Below are 23,018 nucleotides of genomic sequence, written 5' to 3'. Positions count from 1 at the left end.
TTTAGACAGGCAACATTATCTGTCTTATCTTTCACAATATGATAGTGTTTGGTGACATTGAATTTAAGATTGTCCACACTGTGCTATATGGCAAGGTGATCCTTTCTGAGAAACTGACATTAACCAAACTGATTCATTTCTCAACCCAACACTAAATCTGTTAAGAAACAAATTAATCTTTCTCTCTCTCTTATGAAAATGTTAAGAATTGGAACCTGGAATATTTGTAGGCAGATAGGAAAATTAGATATACTCCAGGAAAGAATTGCCCTGCAAAGATTGAACATTTTATCCACTGGAAAGGATTCTAACATTTTGCGACCAAGATGAACAATACCATCTACTTCTAGTTTGCAAGAATCTAACGACACTGGAGTAGCTGTGATGATTGATAACAACATGGCAAAAGTTGTACTTGGTGTCAACTTTATCAACAACAGAATTATGACCTTAAGGATTACTGCAAAACCTCTACCAAACACACTTTTTCGGGTTTATACTCCCACAGCTGAAACTTGATGGGACGCCATTAACATCTACAATGAATTAAATAACCTGTGGAGGAATATCAAACAAGAATATTGTAAGACTCCAAAGAGACCTAAATGCCAAGGTTGGGTGTAGAAATGATGGCAGAATTCACAGACTTTACACCTGGAGAGATTTAGAAATCAAATAGGCTATATGTTATTATTTTCCCACAACATCTTATCTAGTTAATAAGTCAACTTTACAAAAATAGCCAAACTACAGTAAAAATTAATACACATTATTATAGTGATTAAAAACAGATAGAAAACTTTTACATAACTCAGACTACAAGCTATTAGCGTTCATCTCTGGTGTCATTTGTAAATTGCTAAGGTGTCCGGACAGTTATTGGTAGATAGTGAGGAGATTGATTCATGAGGAGATTAAGTTTCATGCAGACAGCAATGAAATCAAAGTACTCTAAGAGTTTCAAGGCAAAAAACTACAACGTAGAATATAAAGATGGGCACATTTTAACCAAATCTATATAAAAATTCAGATAGTGAATGTTTGACACAAACTGGGAAAAATGAACCTCTTATCCTCAGAGAATAGGTGGAACTAACTACCAGAAATATAAAAAGTGGTAATCTTGGAATTTATACCATGATGATAAAGAACATGAGCAGAGCACGGGTGGAAATAATGTTGAGATTATCCAGTCAAATTTGTGTTACTAGCATCTGCCCATTTGACTAGGTCAAGACGGTCTTTGGTATTTATAATTATGAAGCAATCTTTATGTCAATCCATAAAAAAGAGGCACAGAGAAATGTGAAACCTATAGAACAATAGTATTAATCTCAAATGTGATTAAAATCATGTAATATTATCAAAGAAAGAATCGATAATCACTTGGCTCATATCTCTTTAGAACAGTCTAGACTCATGAAGGGAAAAGATACCAGATACACATTATTGAGGAGTCATGAGAATTCAGTAGTCCTGCATTCTAATGATTTATTAATGGCACTAAAACCTTTGATTGTGTAAATTGGAAATTGATGTAGGAAATAATGTCAGTCTAAAATAATGTTATTATTTTCCCACAACATCTTATCTAGTTAATAAGTCAACTTTACAAAAATAGCCAAACTACAGTAAAAATTAATACACATTATTATCTTAATAAATGTGTGTACCATATTTCTTAAGAGATAAGAGATAACTGTCCATTATGCATTCTTAATAAGTAACACATAGACACAGTCGAAAAATATTTAAGATGAACTGTTTTTCCAATCTGATTGGCCGAGTGGTTAGCATAGCCACTCTCCAACCAAAAGGCTGTAGGTTCGATTCCCATCATGGGCATGGATGTTTGTGACTGTCTGAAAATACTAGTGGGCACTAGATGGCATTGGTGTAGTTGCAGTTTGTTATAGTTGGTTGATTGAGTGGTGGAGACAAAGAGATGTGGAGTAGGTGGACTCCCTAGAGGTGTGACATAATAATAATAATTACAGATATTTCAGTTCACATATCGTGGATCATTATAAGTGTAAAACAGAAATAAAAAAAAAATTGAACAACATCGAAGGTATGTGGAGAATGAATCTCTTCTTATATGAAGCCGATACTATTAGGATCAGTTGTCATTATAGTTGGTGGATTGTGCATGTGTTTAAAAAAAAAAAAAAAAAAAAAAAATTGAAATGCATGTTTCATGTAATAAAACGTTATATAATCTTAGCAATACAATTCTTAATAATTTCCCAGATTTTTTTTCATAGTGTCTCTGTTAAGGTTGAGATTTGGTGATGCTGAAGTATTAAAGAACTTTCTTTAAAGCGATGCTCATATTTATGGGACAGAATCTAATAACATTTTAAATATTAACTAGAATCCGTTCATGTGGTTCAGTGTTTGTTTTATACAGATCATTTTTATTGCCATGATTTGAGGTGATTGGCAAAGTCCTGCACTGACATGGAATTTAATAAATTGTTTAACCAGGTGGTGCCTTAGCTGCATGTCATTTCATTTTGTACTATCATTGTTTTGGTTAAAAACAATACAGAAATAAGATTTCGTTAGCTAAATATGAAATTACTATTCCTCGTTTGCTCAGTATCCATTTAGATACAGTAAGTGCACTGAGATAGTGAAGATTTCAATTCTCTACATTCTTGAAAGGCTGTGTGGATCTTCTCACTATTATATAACAACTTTGATCCTTAAGCAATCCTCTGATTGCTACAGTGAATTTCCTTTAAAATTATATTATAGGATCATTCAAGGGTTTAGTAAGGCTTTTTTGTTTTGCACCTTATTTTAATTAATATGTTATAAATTAATATTTTTATAACTGATGATTAAGAAATATATAAATAAAAATTGAAAATCTGAATGGATTTCATATGCAAGTTTGGATATTAAATCCTTAAATATCAACATCGTTTCCTGATAACAGATCTCAAGTTTTGTACAGTACATTAAAACTTTCAACTGTTTTCTTCCAAATATCTCTTATTTGTCAGGTTTCTAATACCATCAATACCCTGCTAAACATTATCAGCTCACGTAGATCATAATCTTCCTCTAGGTTTTTTCCTTTCCACGTTCAAAAATCTGTTTTGATAATCTTTCCTCCTCCATTCTGTCTAATTGATTATACTGCTTTGGATTAGCTCAGCTCACATGTACTTGAATTCTAATAACATCAAGTGCATTTCTGATATCTTCCCTTTTTAATATAATTCTGTCATTTGCAGCATCTATTTGCTGTCCTAAATTTCCTCAGAAGTTGTGTATCTTTGGTCTATGTCCTCAATCATTGGGATATCTATGACAAAATTGGTTTCAACACAGTCTTGTTGTTTGTCTTGTCCTTTGAAGAGTCTTAAATGTTTCCACGTGCTCCTTGAACTGCTTTGGCTATGTCGATGATTTTGTTTGTATAGAGCTGTTGTTCAGGATTAAGATCTATTTCTTGCAAGGCTGCTGTAATTGCTGGAGAGGTAAAGATGTGAGTGGGTGTCAGTTCAGTATTGGGGCAGTTGTTGCAGTTTCTATATGTTCTCGTATCATCTGTATTGATCTTCATTCCTTTATAATGTCCTGTTTGTAGTCTTTCGTGGTGGAGGTCTTTCTGTCAGCATTGATTTCGGGAATTTTATGTTGTATCGCTGATTTCAGTGGAATTAGTTTAGCTTTTGCTAGTGCATCAGCAAGAGTTATCATGTGAGTTTCTTGGTTGAGTTCTCTGGCCTCTTTTGCTAATTTATCAGCTGCTTCATTGTAATCAATACCTACATGAGCAGGAATCCATTGTAAAATGCAACTTTTTCCTAAATACTTCAGTTGATTTAAGAGTTTATGGGTGTCTTGTGTTAGCCTGATATTGCCATTTTTGATTGCCTCCATAGCTGATCTTGAGTCACAGTAAATTATACCATTATCTCAACCAGATTGTTGAGATGATGATAATTTTAAGTAGGCTTCGAGTGCTTTGTTTATTGAGTCAAGTTCACTGGTAAAATTAGAAGAAATTCTCCCGGATCCAACTTTAATTGAAAGTTTTTCACCTTTTGGGAGTAGAAGGAGAACACCAGCACCACCAATAAATATTAACAAATAAACTATATGTTAATAGTTTATTAACAAATAACTTGTTTGGAGGATGAAAGAAGGTTTAATAGTATTTAGGCCTTTTTCTTTGAGCTTTTGATTCTTTTCTTGTAAGATTTATGGAGGTATTTGGGGTATTGACACTTCCTGATAGTGTCATCATATTGTAAAGTTGATGATCTGTGAAGTCTGTATTTTTGATTCCAATGTTCATAAGTTTTTAGGGAGATATGATCGTTTTGGTAGCTTCTGATATTATTTATGAATTTTATGGTGGCAAATTTTCGTCTATCCTCCAGCAGGTCGAGCCACATTCCTGTTGGGCTCTAATGTTGTTAGTGGATGAGACTGCACCAATGATAATCTGGATGCTTTTGCTTGTATTTTGTCTAATTTTTTCTTTACCGATGAGGCCGAAGGTGACCAGATAGGTGCTGCATGTTCTATTATTGGCCTTATTAGTGTAGTGTAAGTAGTTTTTAGGATTTTTGGCTTTACACCTCAATTTGTTCCACAAAGCCTTTTCAGTATATTTAATTTTTTTAGAGCTCTGTTGGAAGTGTTAAAGATGTGTTGTGCAAAACGTAATTCCTGATCAAGCATAATACCAAGGTATTTTGGGTTTGTGACCTTTTCATTTAGTTTGCTGTTGATCGTGACTGGGATTGTAGGAATGTCTAGTTTTCCTGTCTGAACTCAAGGTGCTTAGTTTTGCTTTGTCTGGGTTGATTTTGAGTTTAACTTCATCTGACTATTTTTTTAATCATCTCATGGATTTGTTTAGAATCTCTGATTCTTTGATTTTAGTACTAGTGTGCCAGATGGCTATATCATCTGCGTAGCAAGCTACTTTTGTCTTCTTTAAGGTAGGAATGAATGTTATTGACATATAAAAGGAATGGTAAGGGACTGAGCCCTGGGGAACACCAGCCCACGTTCTCCACTCTCTTGATATTGCTGCATTGATTCTAACCTTGGTCTTTCTTCCTCTAATGAAATCAGCAATCCAGATTAAAGCGTTTCCTCTAATTCCAATATCGTGTTCTGTTTGTATTAATTTTTTGATCCAAACACGATCGAAAGCAGCAGTCATATCAAGGAATATGGCAGTTGTCTTTTTTGTTAGTTTTCCCTGAAATGAGTCTATTATTGTTTGGCAGAAGTGGAATAATTGATCTGTTATCAAATGACAGGCTCTATAGGCAGATTGGTAGTAGTTAATTTTGTTATTTTTTGTCAGTCAGTGCATGAGTCTGGAGTGTATGATTCTTTCAGTAATTTTACAGAGTATAATATTGAGAATGTCCAGAAGTTGTTCTTTGGAGTTTTTGCCAAGGTGTTTGACCACATGACCAAAGATAAGATCATTACCAGGAGATTTATTAGGTGCAGTTTTCTCGATTGATGAATTTAGTTCACTTAGTGTAAATTCTTCGGAGAAGATGTCATTAGTTTGATATGTTCTTGCTTGTTTTAGTATTTTACTTGCGAGTTTATTGAGGGTCTTGTCCTCTCTGTTATACTGAAGTTTGGAGTTGTTTGAATAGGTTTTTGCCAGTGTGTTTGCAATTTCTTGATCTGTAATAGCTTGTTTCCCAGCATTTACGATGAAGTTTGCTTTCTGTTGGTTCTCTTCTTTGATATTGTTGTCTAGGATTCTAATAATGTTCCAGTGTTGGTGTCTTTTTCTTGGGTCCAGGTTACTGCAAAGCTCTGCCCATTTCTCTTGTTTGCACTTCCAAATTTCCTGCTCTATTTTGTGTGTTATGTCCATTAATTTCTTTCTGTATTCATCAGTTTTATTAATTCTGAATTGTTCGTTGATATTGCTTTTTCTGTAATCATTGAATCAATATTGTGATCTTTCCAATATGGTATCCAAGTATTTTTTCATTTGCCTCTTGGTATTGTTTCTTTGGCAGCTTTACTGATGTGTGAAGTAAGGATTTGTAATTTTCTGTCAAGATTTCCAGAGACAGGTTCTTCTTGACAGAGGCTCTCCAAGATTTGAGTAAACCTTGTCCAGTCGGCTTTTCTGAAGTTCCATGTCCTTTTGATTTGCTGTTCTTGATCAGTCTTGAAGTTTAGTGTTGTTATTATGGGTCTGTGGTCACTGATTGCATTTCCCATTGTGCACTTGATGCAGTACTATAATTAATAGCTGTGATGTCAATAACATATTCAGTTCCATTAGTTTTAGAGAGATAGGTGCTCTGTCCATTGTTAATTGTTGTGAGTTCCAAATCTGTAAAGAGGTCTTCCAATTGTTGACTTTTATGGTCTAAATCGGGGGAGCCCCACATTGGGCTTTTTTGCATTTAGATCAAGTATGATGGTTGTATCAGTTGGAGCTTCGCTTAGCTTTTTAACGATGTCTGTATCAATATTTGTATTATCAGGGTGGTAGACGTTTGTGATTGAAATAGAATGGTTTGGTAAGTGCCTTAGACGATAGAAATATAAGATCTGATAATGTTGGAGTCTTGACAAGTAACAGACTGATTTGGAGGAAAATTGTAGATAGGAAATTAATAATGATGTAATTTTTTTCATGTAGTACTATCATATCCTGTACACCCCTTGAGGGTACATGGCAGGAATTTGATGATGGTGTTTTTTTCTACTTTCATACCAAATTTTATATGGATTTATTTAGGAGCAGCATTTTTTGTAAAACAACTGGAGCCAGTACTCATTCTTTGCTATCAGGGATGGAAATTAAAACAATATGAAAAGAAAATTAAATATTATTCACTGATATTTTTATTACTCTGATAATGTTTTCGTGATAAGAACAGCAAATTAAGTATCAGGTAACCAAAAAAAAAAGTTCATTCAGTTTTTCATAATAAAAATTAAACAACTCCAAAAATTTTCATAGAATATTTTTTTCATTAAAATACGTGCCTTCACACAGTTTGTAAATTCCACTTTTATAAAACATTTTGTCTTTAGAAGTAATAAATCTAGCAATCTCTCCTTCAATCTCTGTTTTATTATGAAACATTCTATTTTGCATGTAATTGTAGGTGATAATCACATGGAGGATGAGAAAGTATTTCCCATCCTAAAGCACAAATCTTCTCATGGGTAAGTGTTGCAGTATGAGTTTTGTGTTGTCCCATAAGAATAGCACTTTCTTCCATTTAACTAGTCCTCGCTGTTTCTGAAATAACACATCCTGCACATGCTCGAGTTGCATTGAGTAGATCTTGGCATAATTGTTTGGCCTACAGCAAGAAACTTGTAGTGGAAAATACCGGCTCCAGTTCACCACACAAAGCATAGTCTTCTGGGAATGAAGCAGTGCCTTTGAAGTGTACAGTACTGGATCGTTTGGTGACAACCAATGATAAGTTCGCTTCCTGTTACAGTACAAGATCCATTTTTCATCACAAAGTGAGCAAAAGTAATCCAAAAACGGCTCGTTTTTATGACACGAAGTGGAGAACAAATTGGATAACCTTTGAAGTTTATTGTCATCTGATAATGCATGTGGGACCCATTTGCTTAGCTTCCATGATTTTCTCAGTTGATGCAAGTGTAAACAAATTGTTTCACCATGCACTTTAACATTTGTAAAAGTTCTTGACATCTTAATCTTAATTATTTTCAACAGCTGCATGTAATTTTTCATTTATCAATAATGGAGGTTCTTCCTGAGCATGGTGCATCTTCAAGCAATTCGTCATCAGCAACAATTTTTTAAAACCATTTCTGCACAGTACATTCTGCTACCACATCTTTTCCAAATGCCACACACACACACACACATATCTTGTATGACACTTCTGAAGCCTTCAACTGAGTTTAAATTTGTAAAGCAAACAAGCCTGAATTACACCAGGTTCAAAGTCACAGAAAAGAGTGCACACCAAGTCAGAGCGCACGATTGACTGATGCATGTTTGTGTCTTATGATGCACATAAAAAATTTCGCTCTGCAAGTCATTGCAGTGAACTCTACTGAAAACTGCATGAACTTTTTTGGTTACCTGATATATAACATAGTTGATTAAGCTTAAATTTATTGTACAAATTACACCAAAAAAAAAAAAAAGTAAAATGTATATATGCTAATTTTTAACAAAAATTTTATATAGCAAATATCTTAACGACAGTGAAAACTGCAAATTTCATTGAAGAACTTCTTGCCTACTAGCTAAAAATGTGAAATAAATTACTGAATATTACAAATTTCTTAATGTATCAAAGAGCTTTTTCTCTTCAAAAGCTGTTTCAAGTGTAGGGAATGAAGGAGTATGACAACTTGGTTCAGTAAGTTTGGAGCTGACCTGTGTGTGTTGTCCATCCAGCTGCTTGTGTTCATATGTGATTAGAGAAAAGTGGAGGGATGGTATTGGCGAGCTCATTAGAATACCTATAGAAAGGCCATATTGGGAAAGCAACCAGAGAAAGCCAGTGAGATGGGGTTACCATTAAAGCAAACTATTCTCTTCTGAATGCAATAAAACATTCTGAGTGAGGTCTTGCACCTTCCCAAATGTGGGAGCTGTATTCTTAGATTGAGCAGATTTTCACTTTATAGTGACAGTAAGGAAAGTACTGTTTAGAAGAGAAAAGAATACCAAGCTCTTTGGAGACTGAAGAGGCCTGTGGACCTAATGTGCTTGTACTAGGATATGAAAGTTTGATTCCCTGACTTTTGGCTCTTTGAGTAAAAATCTGGTCTTTGTGACCTCTATTTGTTCTGGTTCAGTATATTTACCTTTAAGTACACTTGCATAAATCTTATCTAGAACTCATTAAGGAAATTTCTCTGTAATTGTCATGCTTACTTTTACTTCCCTTTTTTTATAGACATGTAGTATGAAAGCTATACTCTAGATACTTAATATTTGACCTTTTTGAAATATTCATTCAGTCACATCTACTCTTACTTTTTTTCTGCTCTCAATACTGAAACATGCCCTTCTGTATGCTCCTGAGATATTCTACCACTGTTCTCTTACTGCTTATTTCATTTAATAATTTTTCAGAGTAATTACTTCAGCCATTTAAAACATCCTGAATTTAAAAACTCCATTTTTAAGCTCTTTTTTTGATAGTATCTCCAGAATGTTTTGCTATATTCATGATACATGTAATTTAGCTTTCTTCTCTATGTTCTCCAAGACATATTTTTCTATTCTTTCACATGTTTCCCTAACTGAGTTAAAGCTTTCTTTCTGTTTTGTCATCCAGTCCTTAAGGTTTCATGTTTATTTTCAAAATGTTTCACTTTTCCCAGTAGTATGTATTTCACTTAAAAGTGTGGAAGAGAAATCAAACAATAATTGTAGTTCACTGGAAGATTGAAAAATAAAGAAAGAAAAAAGGGATTTATCAAAGGCTGACCAGGATGTGTGTGTGTCTGGGAGTGGAACAGCAAAGAAAGCATGCATACAAATTGATTTGAGCAGATTAACATTTTTTTGTACTAATGCTAAAGTTTAAAAAATTAAGCTCCTGTATTTTAAATTAGTAACTGAAAATACCGAACTGCACATAATAGGGGCTGCAGAAACTTGACTTTGATGGTTGGATTCATGAGTTATGTAAAGGGAGAAAGTGAGTGTGAAAATGGGGAGGTATTAATATTCATAACAATGGATTAAAAATTATGAAATTGACTCATGAAATATGCATTGTGGAGATTAATTTGAAACAACATTATGACTTTAATATCTGTGATATTGACTGGGTAGGTGAAACAAGTAAACGAATAGGTAACAATTTTTTATAGAGTTAATATGGGAAAGCTTTATAAAGCAACATATACATGAATCCACTAGAGGTGGATCTTAGATTTAATATCACATCAGAAGAATTAAGAATTGAGTATGTCAGCTACATGATCGCTATGCAATAGTAGTCACTTAATCTGAGCAATAACAATAAAAATTAAGAGGAGTTGTGATATGAAAATGCATGGCTGGAATTTCTAGAATGCTAATTTTGAGGTTATGGTAAGAAAATTAGAATTAGTAATCATTCCTACTAACTGGAAATTTGCATGAATACTTGCAGGAATAATACGAGATACAAGAATTCATAAGGCGGTCTCATCTATAAAAGGAGAAACTATAGAGCAGTTAGTCTAGGAACCATATTCAGTGCTTTCTTAACATAGAACACATTGAGCATGATTTCATTGTCATTCAATGTTTACAAATCTGTTAACCTAAAATAGATAAGTGTTTTGGTTGGAAGGTAGGCATAATACAATAAATATTAAAAAAATATTGTATGTTGGATGACTAGTTTATATAATTAGGATTAACATTTTAATCATTTTGAGACTAAAGAAAATTATAGTATAATCAGGACTTAAAAGCATCAATGATTAACTACTTAGTGTATTTATTAATCTGTCTGTGAAGAAAACATTTCATGCATTTTATAAGTGATACAAGACCATTTATTGTTATTTTTTTATTAATAATACCATTTTTAACATTATTAGTTAAATGTATTGGGAGTGAAATTTTACATTTCACTTCTTCTAGCAGAAGACCTCACTCCCAAAATCTAATGAGGTATGGGATTGGCTATACTGTGTCTATTAACATCACACATGAATAACCTACTAACTGGTTACTTCACAATAAGACTGAGTGCAAGATAAAATTGTGTGCTTATCCCAATCCTCTCATTAGTTATATTCCATTGACAAAATTAATAATAATTAGTAAAACAGGTATTTGACGAGCAGCATTTCCCAATATGTGCGATGAATAGGGTAAGCTTACAAAAACTATTTACAGCATAAAATGTGAAATAGAAATGTCATTATGTAAATAAAGCTGGTGATTAAACTGAAACTTCTGATTTATTTTTATTCATCACGGTGGAGCAGACAAATGTGTTTTTCAAGACCTGAGTATAATTGTCTTGGTTGAATAGCTGATGATGATAACTGAGTGTCAGTATGATAACTTTTCTGTAGTTCATATGGGTGTGATTTGATAAGACATTGTATAATATGTAATTAGCACTCTTGAACTTAATACTGCTTTCATTATATGAGGTGCTTCTCAAAAGTTTGGGGAGTTTGAATAGCACGTGGGAACCAGTATGGTCTTCCACTGCTATAAGGGGCAAGCAGTACTCTATGTGAATCAGTATGCCAGCAAGCTGAAAGACTGCATTCTTGGGTTATGTGCATATTTGTAATGTTGAGCTTTTAGTGGTTCAGTGATTTACTTCTCTGGTTGAAATGGCAGATTTTAAGAGCAAAGAATCTGCATCAAATTTTGCTTCAACCTCTAAAAAAAACTGCTGTAGAAACCCATCAAATGCTTAAGGAAATGTTTAGTGATAATGCTATGAACCAGAGCAAAACTTTTTTGTGGTGCAAACACTTCAAGGACAGATGAGTGTCTGTCAGCAATGTGATCATTCTGGATGATCGGCGACAAGCACAATGCTTGAAAACATCACAAAAGTGCATGAGGCTATCTTGCAGATCATTTATGAACTGTTCATGATGTTTGTGAGACTAAGATTGGGTTCTCCATCATGACAGTGTGCCTGCCCACACATCACTTGTTTGATTACCAATCCAGTTAGAATTGTAGAAGGTGCTCAACATAGTCACACTTCGACTTCTATGGATGCCTGTAATCATTGAAAATCACCTGTGATTGCTGGATACGTGTCCAAGGGGGACTACGAAGGAAATGGTGAAAATTAAGAGTTATGACATGTTTTTTATGGTCAAATTCCCTCGAACCTATGGGTAGCACCTTGTACGTGTAAATAATCTAATTATTTCCTTGAAAGGAAATACAAGGAAGATGTGAGCATGAAGAGGTAAGAACACTAAAAGTAATTTAGTTAGTGCCATAATCCCACTGAGGAATCTCTTGGTGAAAAGTTGAAATAATAACAACATTGAATAATGTAATTCCTCTTCCTTTAATTTCTTCAACAGCAATCAGGAATAGTCATTGCTCAGAAACATTTTTAGAAGTTAAAAAAAAAAAGTTAATATATAAACAACTCTAGCACAAAGACATCCATTGAGGTTGTTTTTCTAGGTAGAATTTTGTTCCAGGATAGAATTTGAATCTTGAGCAGATGAGGATAAAGGGTTCTTGATGCTACATTAAACTAGACTTAATGAAAATTTTGTTAAATCTCTAATTAGAACATTGAAGCTAAAATATAAAAAAAAAAGTATTTTTATTGGTGTATAAATAAGGACAATTATGAAAGTTTTGACAAAAAGGATGCATGAGAATTGTAACATTATTGATCTTTAAATCAGTTTGTTTGTATTTCATTGGAATTGTCACTTTTGACAGTCAATTTTGTGAATTAGATCTTAAAAGATTAAGAAATCCAAGAGTTGTGGTATGTTGTAAAAAGGGTATTTCCTGGGTTTGCATATGGATTTCTTTCCAAATCATTTAGTTCCTATGCATTTATTATTATTACATGACACCTCCAAGGACTTATCATGGGAGGGCACTCCACACAACCCATCATCTACACTTCATCTCCTATCTACGCACAAAGCTTCTATCCATCATGTATACAGAGTGCCAACCTCCACCCACTAATAGTATTTTTTATTTCAATACAACATAGTAATGCTTATTTTCTTAAGGAGCATACCTGTGTTTGAACACATATGCTACTACTGGCTTTTCCTGTGATTTAATGAATAAAAATATGACATAGATAATGCATAATAAACTTAGTTTAATCCTTTATCCAAGTGTGAGCAAACAAAGTTTGTGCCTGAAAGTATCTTCAGGACTGGGATAAGGTGGTACAACACCAGGGCACTCCTTGCAAAGGTAGAGCAAGCTACCAACACTCCTATCTCAGTATCTCCCATAATGCAAAACACATCTCCTTGCAGATATGTCTAATGTTATGGGAGATACTGAGATAGGAGTGTTGGTAGCTTGCTCCACCTTTGCAAGGAGTGCCCTGGTGTTGTACCACCTTATCCCAGTCCTGAAGATACTTTCAAGCACAAACTTTGTTTGCTCACACTTGGATAAAGGATTAAACTAAATTTATTATACTCTAACCCAGTGAAAAATAAACTTTCAACATCTTTCTCTAAATCCAGAATAATTGATTAAAAAAGGGTGGCACACCATTTGGCAACTCCTATAGGTAGAGATGACCTACTAATGCTTCTGCCTGGTATCTCCACTTGTTCCTGGCTCCCACTGAAGAGACCTCAATAAAGGTCGAAACTAGTCTGGGTTGTGGCCCTTCCCTTAATGCATAACATTAGACATATCTGCAAGGAGATGTGTTTTGCATTATGGGAGATACTGAGATAGGAGTGTTGGTAGCTTGCTCCACCTTTGCTAGGAGTGTCCTGGTGTTGCACTACCTTACCCCAGTCCTGAAGATACTTTCAGGTGCAAACTTTGTTTGCTCGCACTTGGATAAAGGATTAAACTAAATTTATTATACTCTAACCAAGTGAAAAATAAACTTTCAACATAGATAATGCATATTCACACACATCCTTAGGGTAGACCTGGGGTTATTTTGTGTTCATGTTTTCCTAAGTCGAAAATTTATAACTTGGAATGTAAACTGAGATAATACACCGATGAGTTATTTAGGATCATAAAACCATAACTAAAATTAAAAGTGAAGGCCAAGATTAAAACCAGAAAGGAATAAATTAAGTGGTGATATAATGAAACCTCCAAGAATCAGTGAATAAATAAATGATGTTACATTATTGCCCGGTCATCTGCATATAAGAAGGTTCTTAACCATGGGTTTATGGGCTGTCATTAGTATGCATGTTTGCACTGAAGAGGGGAGATAGCACGCTTCCCTGAAGGTAGAAAGCAGCAATTTTGAGGAAGATGGAATTTCTGTGTGCTGGCAGAATATTGCTTAATATTTTGAAATTTCTAGAAGGTGCTTGCAAATAAAAATAAACATTTTTCTGATTTGTCTACTTTGGGAATGTTATGTTTTAGTTTTTATAAGGTTTTCATTCCACTGTCCATCAGTGTTATGTAATAAAGATTGTGGAATCAGTTTAAATTCAGCACATTCAAATTTATAAATATCACTTTTTTTGTGGCAAAACATTTTAAACTTGTTTATTATGTACTGCTTTATTAGGCTTGTATAAATATGCTAATCATTTCCTTTTATGGAATTCTTAGGAATGAGAACAAATGCAGCAACATGTGATGTTTCTGAAATTTTACCAGATGATATAGAAAAAAAAGTGAAGGATATAGCAGAAATTTCTATGGGAACTGAAATTTCAGATGAGGATATGATGAACATCAGCCATCTCTGCAATGAGGTGATTTAAGCAAGTTTTAATTTTTCTATTTAATTTTTAATACATTATAAAATCCCAAGTGTTATTTCTAATTTCTAGATAAATGTTATAATTTTCCCCGAGTTATCATCCATACATATCCTAAAAACATGATTTCTGGCAACTGGAAAGAGCAAATAAAGGGAATCCCCTTGCTATTTAAATGTGAATTGTGTAGCATGGAGCAGTCTCCCACAATGAATCTTCAGACTTTGTGGAGGTGTCCTAAAGTGATAACAATAAGGCCCATTTCTGAAAATAACTAAATTAAAGCACACTTTATATCTCCAAAACTGAAACTGATCTACTTCACAGTGGTTAGTTTGTGATCATACTAAAAAGCTTGCAGGAAAATGAGCAAGTTTCATGAGAAACTTTCATGCAATTAAAAGATGGACATTTATTCTACCTCTGTGCTCACTTTTGCTAAGATATATCAACTAGGTGTATGTAACATGGTGCACAGTGCTACTGCTACATTGGATGAAGAGTTTAGAGGTTCATGAAAATGAGTTTGAAAAGCTGTTGTATAACCTGATAAAAATTTATCAATAGGAACAGATGGAATATCAGCCCATTTGTTAAAGGAATGTTCAGATGAATTGGCTAGACCTTTCACATGTTTATATGACTAAAGTCTCAGCTCAGGAATGTACGATAGTTTCATTGTACAAGAGTGGTGCAAAAATTGATGTCTAATTACTGACCTATCAGTATATCTGGTGTGGTAGTGAAGATTTTAGAGAAGTTGGTAAGAACTCGCATACAGAAATGGGTAGACAAACAAGCTATACTCTGCAAGGAACAACATGGGGTTACTAAAGGAAAGTCATGTTTTTGCAATTTGCTCATATTTTATAACAATGTTACAGCCAAGTTGGATAGAGGGAATGGATACACTATGATAATGTTGGATTTTTCTAAGGCATTTGATAGGATACCACACGAAAGTCTGTTGCATAAACTAGAGAATACAGAATTGGAATATAAACTCTTGTCTTGGATCAGGGGATGGTTGACAAAAGTGGTGAGAGCTAGGTTTTTCTCTTAGAGAGCAGTGATTGAGTGGAATAGTTTGCCTTTAGGGGTAGTGTGTGCATGTAGTGTGAATGAATTTAAGGGACGGTATGATAGCTGGTTAGGGTGATTTATAGCCTCCCTCGATGAGTCCCTGACTCCCTAGAGGTCTCGGATAATAATAATATATAAAGTCTTCACAAAAATTCTGTTCGGTTTCTATGGTGAATTTTAGTCTGTTGCTGTAATTGTTAAGGGATGCTTCTAAGGTGGTGATGTGTTGGTTCTCCAATGCATAGAATGTCGTCCACGTATCTGCCATAAAAGGTGATGTGAAGTCAGGAGCGGAATAAAAAGCAAACTTCACTGAGGAAAGACCATTCCTGTATGATCACTGCATTTGTCTACAAGGAGCAAAATTTTCCATCCTTTTCTATTCATCAATTTATCTGGGTCTGGAAAGTTGCTAAGTGTAAAGTCGTGCACTTTAGCTAGAAAAGATTATTATTGCATTGGCACTTTCATGGAGTCCTGAGACTCATCATGGGAGACACAAACTGTCAACACAATATCCATCATACCTCTCTTCAAAACTGTTACCAGACAAATCACTCACAACTGACCCAGGCAACCCATTCCATTCATTCACCACTCTCCATGTGAAAAAGCTAGTCCCCATGGCCTTGCTAACCACACTCTTACCTACCATTGTGTAGCCATTCCCTTTATCCAACTCAGTTGTCACTCTATTATAAAAAGTTAATAAATTACTAAGGCATGGCTGACTCTTCCCGAAGCCTTGCTCCCCCCACATAGTATCATTCTTATCCATCTGTTTGTGTATTCTCATTTTGACTAACTTTTCCAGTACTTTTACCATCGCTTCTGAGATACTGATTGGTCTATAATTTGCTACTACACTTAGATCCTACTTTATACTAGGGAATTTGCTCTTCCTTTATTCTCTTGGGGCTTTGCCTTTTCCCTTGCACATTCTTTTAAAATGTAAGCTGATATCCCACAGCTGTATTGCATTCAGATTCTGCAATATCCTAAGTACCTCCAGTTCATCACCTTCTTCACATCAGTCCTCTTTTGTCTGCCAAAGTGGTTGTTCAGTAACTCAGCAGTTTTGTCTTTCTCTGTCACCTCTTTACCATCTGCACTCTTTAAATCTAATAGACAAGCTCAGGTGTTGATTATTATTCATAACTTATTTTAATGGTATTAACAACAACAAATGTACTATTTTATTTTTAAAAAAAAGGAAAAAAAAAGTTTATTCACTGCATTTCTAACCATTATATTCAGAGCACAAAGCAGCATGTTATAGTTTACATGCAACAATGAGTAAGTCAAAGAATTCAAATTGTAACAGATGAAAGATCTGAAGTCCTAATTTGGTGCTCTAATGTAAAAAAGAAGTAGTATTATAACTATGTAGTGGTTGATCTTAAAAGATAACAATCTCTCAAATTTTTGTCAAATTAATGCAACCATACTTGTTCAGGTTAGGAGAATTCTTCATATCCATGGCTGACTCTAAAAATAATCTTTCTGATCTGTAATGACTTCTATATAGCACATTGGTTCACTTCTATGTAATTCTGTGTGAAGGGGTGTCTAAAGCATGCTCTGCCAAGTCCTCTAATTCTATAGCAGCTTGGAAATAATACTAATGCTCACATTCAAAATAGGATTAACTACATTGTCAAAAATAATATCCGGTTTCTAAGAAGCACCAAGTTACTTCGCTGTGACAGGCTCTTGAGCCTAATATGAAAGGGAAGTTGAGATGAGACATTTGAAGACATCAAAATCCAGGAATTTACTTAGTGCTAGCTTAGTCGGTATATGCATTACCTTTTGTTGGAAAGACCTGGATTGAATCCAACTAGATGAACATAATGAAAAGCCATAAATCATAATAAACAGTAAAACTTATTGCGGCCATATCTGCACACTGTAATTCCGTTCTTGCTGCATGATTTAACACGTTTTTTTTTTTTCCCTACTGGTCTTGTTTGTGTTATTCAAGAAATATTTTTCATGCAATACTCATAATTTGTTCTACTAAAGTGCAAATACAATGTAATTACAGTCTTTGATGTTTGCAGGTTGTGGAAATGCAGAATTATAGAACACAACTGTATGAATACTTAAAGAATCGCATGATGGCAGTAGCACCTAATTTAACTGTTCTAGTTGGAGAACTAGTTGGGGCACGGTTGATCTCTCATGCTGGTGAGTGCAATATGTTTTCATTAGTTATCACTGTTACATTGTTCATTAAATGTGGGAGTCAATGTATACTATTAACTAAAGTAATTATTTAATAAAATCTAGGTTCCTTGCTAAATCTTGCTAAGCATCCTGCATCAACTGTTCAGATTTTAGGAGCTGAAAAAGCCTTGTTCCGTGCTTTAAAGACTAAGCATGACACTCCTAAATATGGGTTGATTTATCATGCACAGCTTGTAGGACAGAGTAATGCAAAGTTAAAAGGCAAGGTAAGAAAGTGTGTTTGAAATTATCATTTGAGTTGAAGGAAATGGTTTTTAATTAATAAAGTGGAGATTGTTTGGAGATAACAATATGAAGTACAGTAGAATCCGCTTGTTGTGATTGTGGATAATATTATCAGTCGGTTCCAAAACACACTATTTAAAATGAATTAAAAATAGTCTGTCTATTATAATCAAAGTTCCGGTTATTGTTATCAGAATCCTCGAATGTTAAGCCTTTTGAGTCTCAGAATTCTAAGAAATAAGGATTAATCAGGAGAAAATATGACAAAGAACATTTGTCGAAATCTGACTTTCTTGCTAATCTTCTTTTAATTCCCAAGCAATGCAGATGGGTAATCTTAATTTTCCATAAATTTTAAATCTTCCAGGTGAATGCAGGACTATAAATACTGTCTAATTGTGATTTTTCAAGTTTATTTTTGTGCTCTCTTTCAGTAAATGAATTAAACTTTTAAGTGCTCATTAAAACAGTCCTTGGTATTATGGCAGAAGCAAGTAAAAAAATTTATCTTTTCAAGAAAAGCAAAGAATTTTGAGTGCTATGATAAGTTGCCTAAAATGAGTCAGCATAGTTGCAGCTGTACATTTAAAAATTTCACAACCACTCTTGTGTAATAAGATCTTAAAAAACATCAACTATTGAAACTTCAGCTCTTACTAATGAGAACATGGATTGGAAGAGAGCCCGATCTGGTAAAGGATACTCAAGTTGAATCAGCATTAAAAATTTGGTTTAGTAATGTTCGTGAAAGAATGCTGCGATTAATGGACCTTTGATACGTCAAAAATTAGAACTTGCAAAAACAATGAGCAGAGAAAATTTCACCACAACTGATGGATGGTTTAACAGGTGAAAAAAGAGAGAGAATGTTGTGTACAAGTGTATTCATGGCGAAGAAAAAAGTGCTGATTTTTTATCAGCTGATGCATGGATTAAGACCAAGGGGCCAACAATTATTGCTGGATATTCTTCCAAGGAGATTTACAATGCAGACGAAACAGGACGCTGTTTTCATGCAATGCCTGTGCATACTTATTTGTTTAAAAATGTAAATACTGTACTAAAGGATTTAAGTCTTCAAAAGAGCAAGTGACAGTTCTTTGTTGTGCTAACATGAAAGGTGAGATGAGAGCTCCTAGTGATTGGAAAAAGTCAAAATCATCGGTGTTTTAAAGGTGTCAAAAGTTTGCCTGTTGACTACTGTTCTAGTGCAAATGCTTGGGTGACTAATGACATTTTCAACAATTGGTTAGTTAAGTGGGATCTTAAATTAAAGAACATCAAATTAATTTTCTTGCCTTCGAACACTACATCATTAATTCAGCCATGTGACCAAGGCATCATGAACTTTTAAAACTTATTATCGCAGGGAAGTTCATGCGAGAATTATAGCTGAACTTGATTATATAAAAGACCAATCTGATGCAAGTGCAATTGCAAAAAAGATTTCCCTTGATGCATTGCATTTGGTAGCAATGTCATGGAAGCAAGTCTCAGAGAAGACTATTAAAAACTGCTTCCAAAAAGGTGGATTTTTTATAGGTTTTATTTCTGGAAAAATTCCCATGTTGGATTTTTTAAAACAAACTCTGAAACTCCTTCTTCCAAATGAAATTTTTGATAAAACTCCAGAAGGTATGTCAAAAGAAGAATTTGAAAATTGGTCAGATATTGATAACAACGTTGAAGTGGTGGCTACAATGACAGTGTCGGAAATATGTTAAGCTTTCGATGAGAACTTTAAACTAATAGAAGAAAGTGAACCTAATACAAGCATAGAATAACAAATTTTAAAAGCTGCTCCAACCAATGCCCAGATGCAAGGAGCTCTACGAATACTTCGTCACGGTGTGTGTGCAACATAGAGTGACAAACTTCGAAAGGCATTATGAGTATGATTTTAAGAGGAACCTGTGGCATAGTAAATTAATTACTAAAGAAACACATAAAAACCACAGTAATATCTTTAATAAAAAGGACAAATATTTCATACCAAAATTAATAGTACATCTTCAGTGTCTGTTACAGTAATAGGAATGGAATACAAGCAAAACGTTCGGTGGATCACCTATTAAAATACAATTTGCGAATGCGATGTCCCTTATTTTGGACAAACTGGCCGTTCTTTGGAAAAAAAGAATAAAAGAATATCAATATTATATTGATTATAACAAACCTTTTGAAGTCTGGTCTGGTGCAGCACAGTATTGACTCTACTCATAGTGTCCAGTGGGATAAAGCTGTTCTCCTTCATAGATGCAGATTCAAATATGAACGCTTATTCAAAGAAAGTTGTGAAACTATCTCACACCGACCGAATTTAAATAGAAATGACTGTCTGTCTCTCTCAAAGATCTGGGAGACTTTTATCTTATGTTAAAAACCATTTATCTTAATAGATTAAATTTGTTATTTTTCTATTATTTCCTAGTATGCAGTAACAGTTGTATTTTAATAGTTGATCCACCGAACGTTTTGCTTGTATTCCATTCCTATTACTGTAACAGACACTGAAGATGTACTATTAATTTTAGTACGAAATATTTGTCCTTTTACTAATTAAAGATATTACTGTGGTTTTTGTGTTTCTTTATTAATTATGAGTATGAGCAATTTATTCATGAACTACTGTATTCAAACACACAACAGACAATACTAGAAAGTCCGCTCGGTTAGTCTAGTTGCTGTGTGCTTCACAACCATATGCCTGGGGAAGGAGTGTCCTAGGTTCGATTCCCGTCGGTGACGTGAGGAGCTGAAGGATCTTCCTCAACCATAGCCAAGTTAGCTGGACGTGGACAACAGGGTCCCCCCCCCCCCCCCCCCCCAGTTTATCCTGGGGGTTTTCATCCTGCAAAGCAGGCAAACCGGCCTTGGGAACTCAACACTACAGGACATAGGGCTTCACCACGTTATCCTGTGAACGGTTTGAGGTCTGTTGATTAAGAAACCCTCGACACCGCAAGGTAAAAAGAGGGTAAAAAGAAGATTCGATGAGATTATTAAAAATTTGTTTATAACAATAAATTGAAATAAATGATACAATTTTTTATATCCTTTGCTTAATGTTATGAGCTGGTTATTGTTATCGAAAAGTGATTGTTCCAAAGTGATCACAACAGGCGGCATCTACTGTATTTAGTTAGTGTTTGGGTGTTAAAATCAGTTAATTAGTAAATATTTAAGATGTTTTTTAAATAACTTAATTTGCTAGTGTATATCCTGAAGTTCTTCTTGGCTTTCTATATTAATCAATTGTTTGCCTGTAATGTTTTCAAGGGTTTAAAAAGTCTTTTGCCCATCTCCTGGGTCTTCCTCTTGAAATATAAACCAAAGGGAATATTTCCAAGCAATATTTGGCCATCTCCTCATTCATTCTTTCTATAGTTCGCAATGTCTTCTGTTATGTTAATTATGGATAACTGTTTTCTTATTTCTTCATTTCTGCAGCTTCCACTTGTCTTTTATCTCTTTCTCCCCAAGTCCATGTTTCACTACCATATTTCAGAATTGGTTTGGCTATTTTATATAGTTTTATTTGAATTGTTCTAGATATCTGTTTATTGAAATGTCTGTTCAAAGTTCCAATGACCGCTAGGAATTTTTGCTTTTTATATGCAATGTCGATTTCTCCATTTGGGGCTTATGTGATTTCCTAGATATTTAAATTTGTGCGTTGTTGTGGATGACTAGTTTGCATCTTTTAATTTCTTTACCTTGAAATGCTATTGATTTCGTATTATTTATTGAGATTTTCATGTCATACTGTTCCATTATTTTGTTCAATACATGTAGATTTTTCTGTAATTGGTCTTCATTTTCAGCAAAAATAACTTGATTGTCAGCATACAAAAGGTTAGTTAATTCTTTGTTTCCTATTTTAATTCTATGATTTTGTTTTTCCTCCACTCTCTTGAAATTTTTTGAAGAGGTGATGTTGGTGATAATCCACTCCCTTGAATAAGACCTCTATTGGTTTTAATTTTTTCGGTTGTTTCATTATTAATTTTAATTTTAATATAGCATTCTTCCATTATATTTGCTATTGCTTTTGTTGTTTGAGGTGGAGCTTTCAATTCTTACAGTATATTGATTAATTTTGTTCTGTTGATTTGATCGTATGCTTTTTCATAATCCAAGAAGGCCATATATGTCGACAGGTTAAATTCTATTCCCACCAATAGTCCGAAAGGGAATTGGGTTAATATTCCAAACACAGACATGGAGATGTTTAGTATAAAAGGCAATAATAAACAAAAAAATCCTCAGTGCACCTATGGTACTAACATAAACCCTCTGTCCAAAAAGAAACCGAACTTTGGATAGAAAATAAAACAGACCAATTATAATTATTCAAATCATTTATTTCAATCAATATATGCTCTCTCAGCTTTGATATAGCGTTTTGCACGGTCAATTAATTCGTTAAATGAGTTTTTTATATCGTTTTTTGGGATACTGTTGAGGGTCGTGGTTACTGCTACTTGAACTTTTTCAATGGTGTCGTATCACTTTCCTTTCATCGGCAAATGAAGTCGGGGGGGGGGGGGGGGGTCACGGAGTGCTAAATCAGGTGAATACGGCGAGTGATCCAACACACAAACTTGGTTTTTGCTCAAAAACTGTCTCACAATGTTTGAATGATGAGATGGTGCATTATCGTGCAAAAGTGACCAGCTGCCTGCATCACGATATTCATGCTGTACATGACGAATTCTTGCTATCAATCACTTCAAAACTATGATATAAAACTCACCATTGACTGTTTGGCCAGGCAGAACAAATTCTTTATGCATAATGCCTTGGAATCATAGAAACAAATCCGCATTGTCTTTACTTTTGACTTCTCCAAGTGACTTTTTTTCGGATGCCCCTCTTCTGGTGGTCTCCACTCATCACTCGGGCGCTTTGTTTCGGGCTCATACAACACCATGTTTCGTCACCAGTAACGATCGTTTCAAGGAAGTTTGAGTCCTTACGAGCAGTTTTAATGAGGTCCTTGCAGTGTTCAATTAGATACATTTTTTCATTGTCGGTCAACAAATCGC

The 23,018-nt window shown here is 34.3% G+C and overlaps 1 protein-coding gene across 1 annotated transcript in view; it reads left to right on the top strand.

Annotated features, from left to right (window-relative positions):
* nop5 (nop5 ribonucleoprotein) overlaps positions 1-23,018 on the top strand; it is a 216,245-nt gene that overhangs the window by 119,427 nt on the left and 73,800 nt on the right. The window contains exons 8-10 of the mRNA XM_090408601.1: positions 14,261-14,406; positions 17,559-17,685; positions 17,788-17,951. Of these exons, the coding sequence (XP_090264727.1) occupies positions 14,261-14,406; positions 17,559-17,685; positions 17,788-17,951 (437 nt within the window). The remainder of the gene's footprint in view (positions 1-14,260; positions 14,407-17,558; positions 17,686-17,787; positions 17,952-23,018) is intronic.

This window comes from Typopeltis vanoorti, chromosome 2 (genome assembly GCF_054136105.1).
Source record: "Typopeltis vanoorti isolate ZY-2024b chromosome 2, IOZ_Tvanoo_1.0, whole genome shotgun sequence".
Taxonomy (NCBI): domain Eukaryota; kingdom Metazoa; phylum Arthropoda; class Arachnida; order Uropygi; family Thelyphonidae; genus Typopeltis; species Typopeltis vanoorti.
This window is presented reverse-complemented; position numbering and strand designations above follow the sequence as displayed.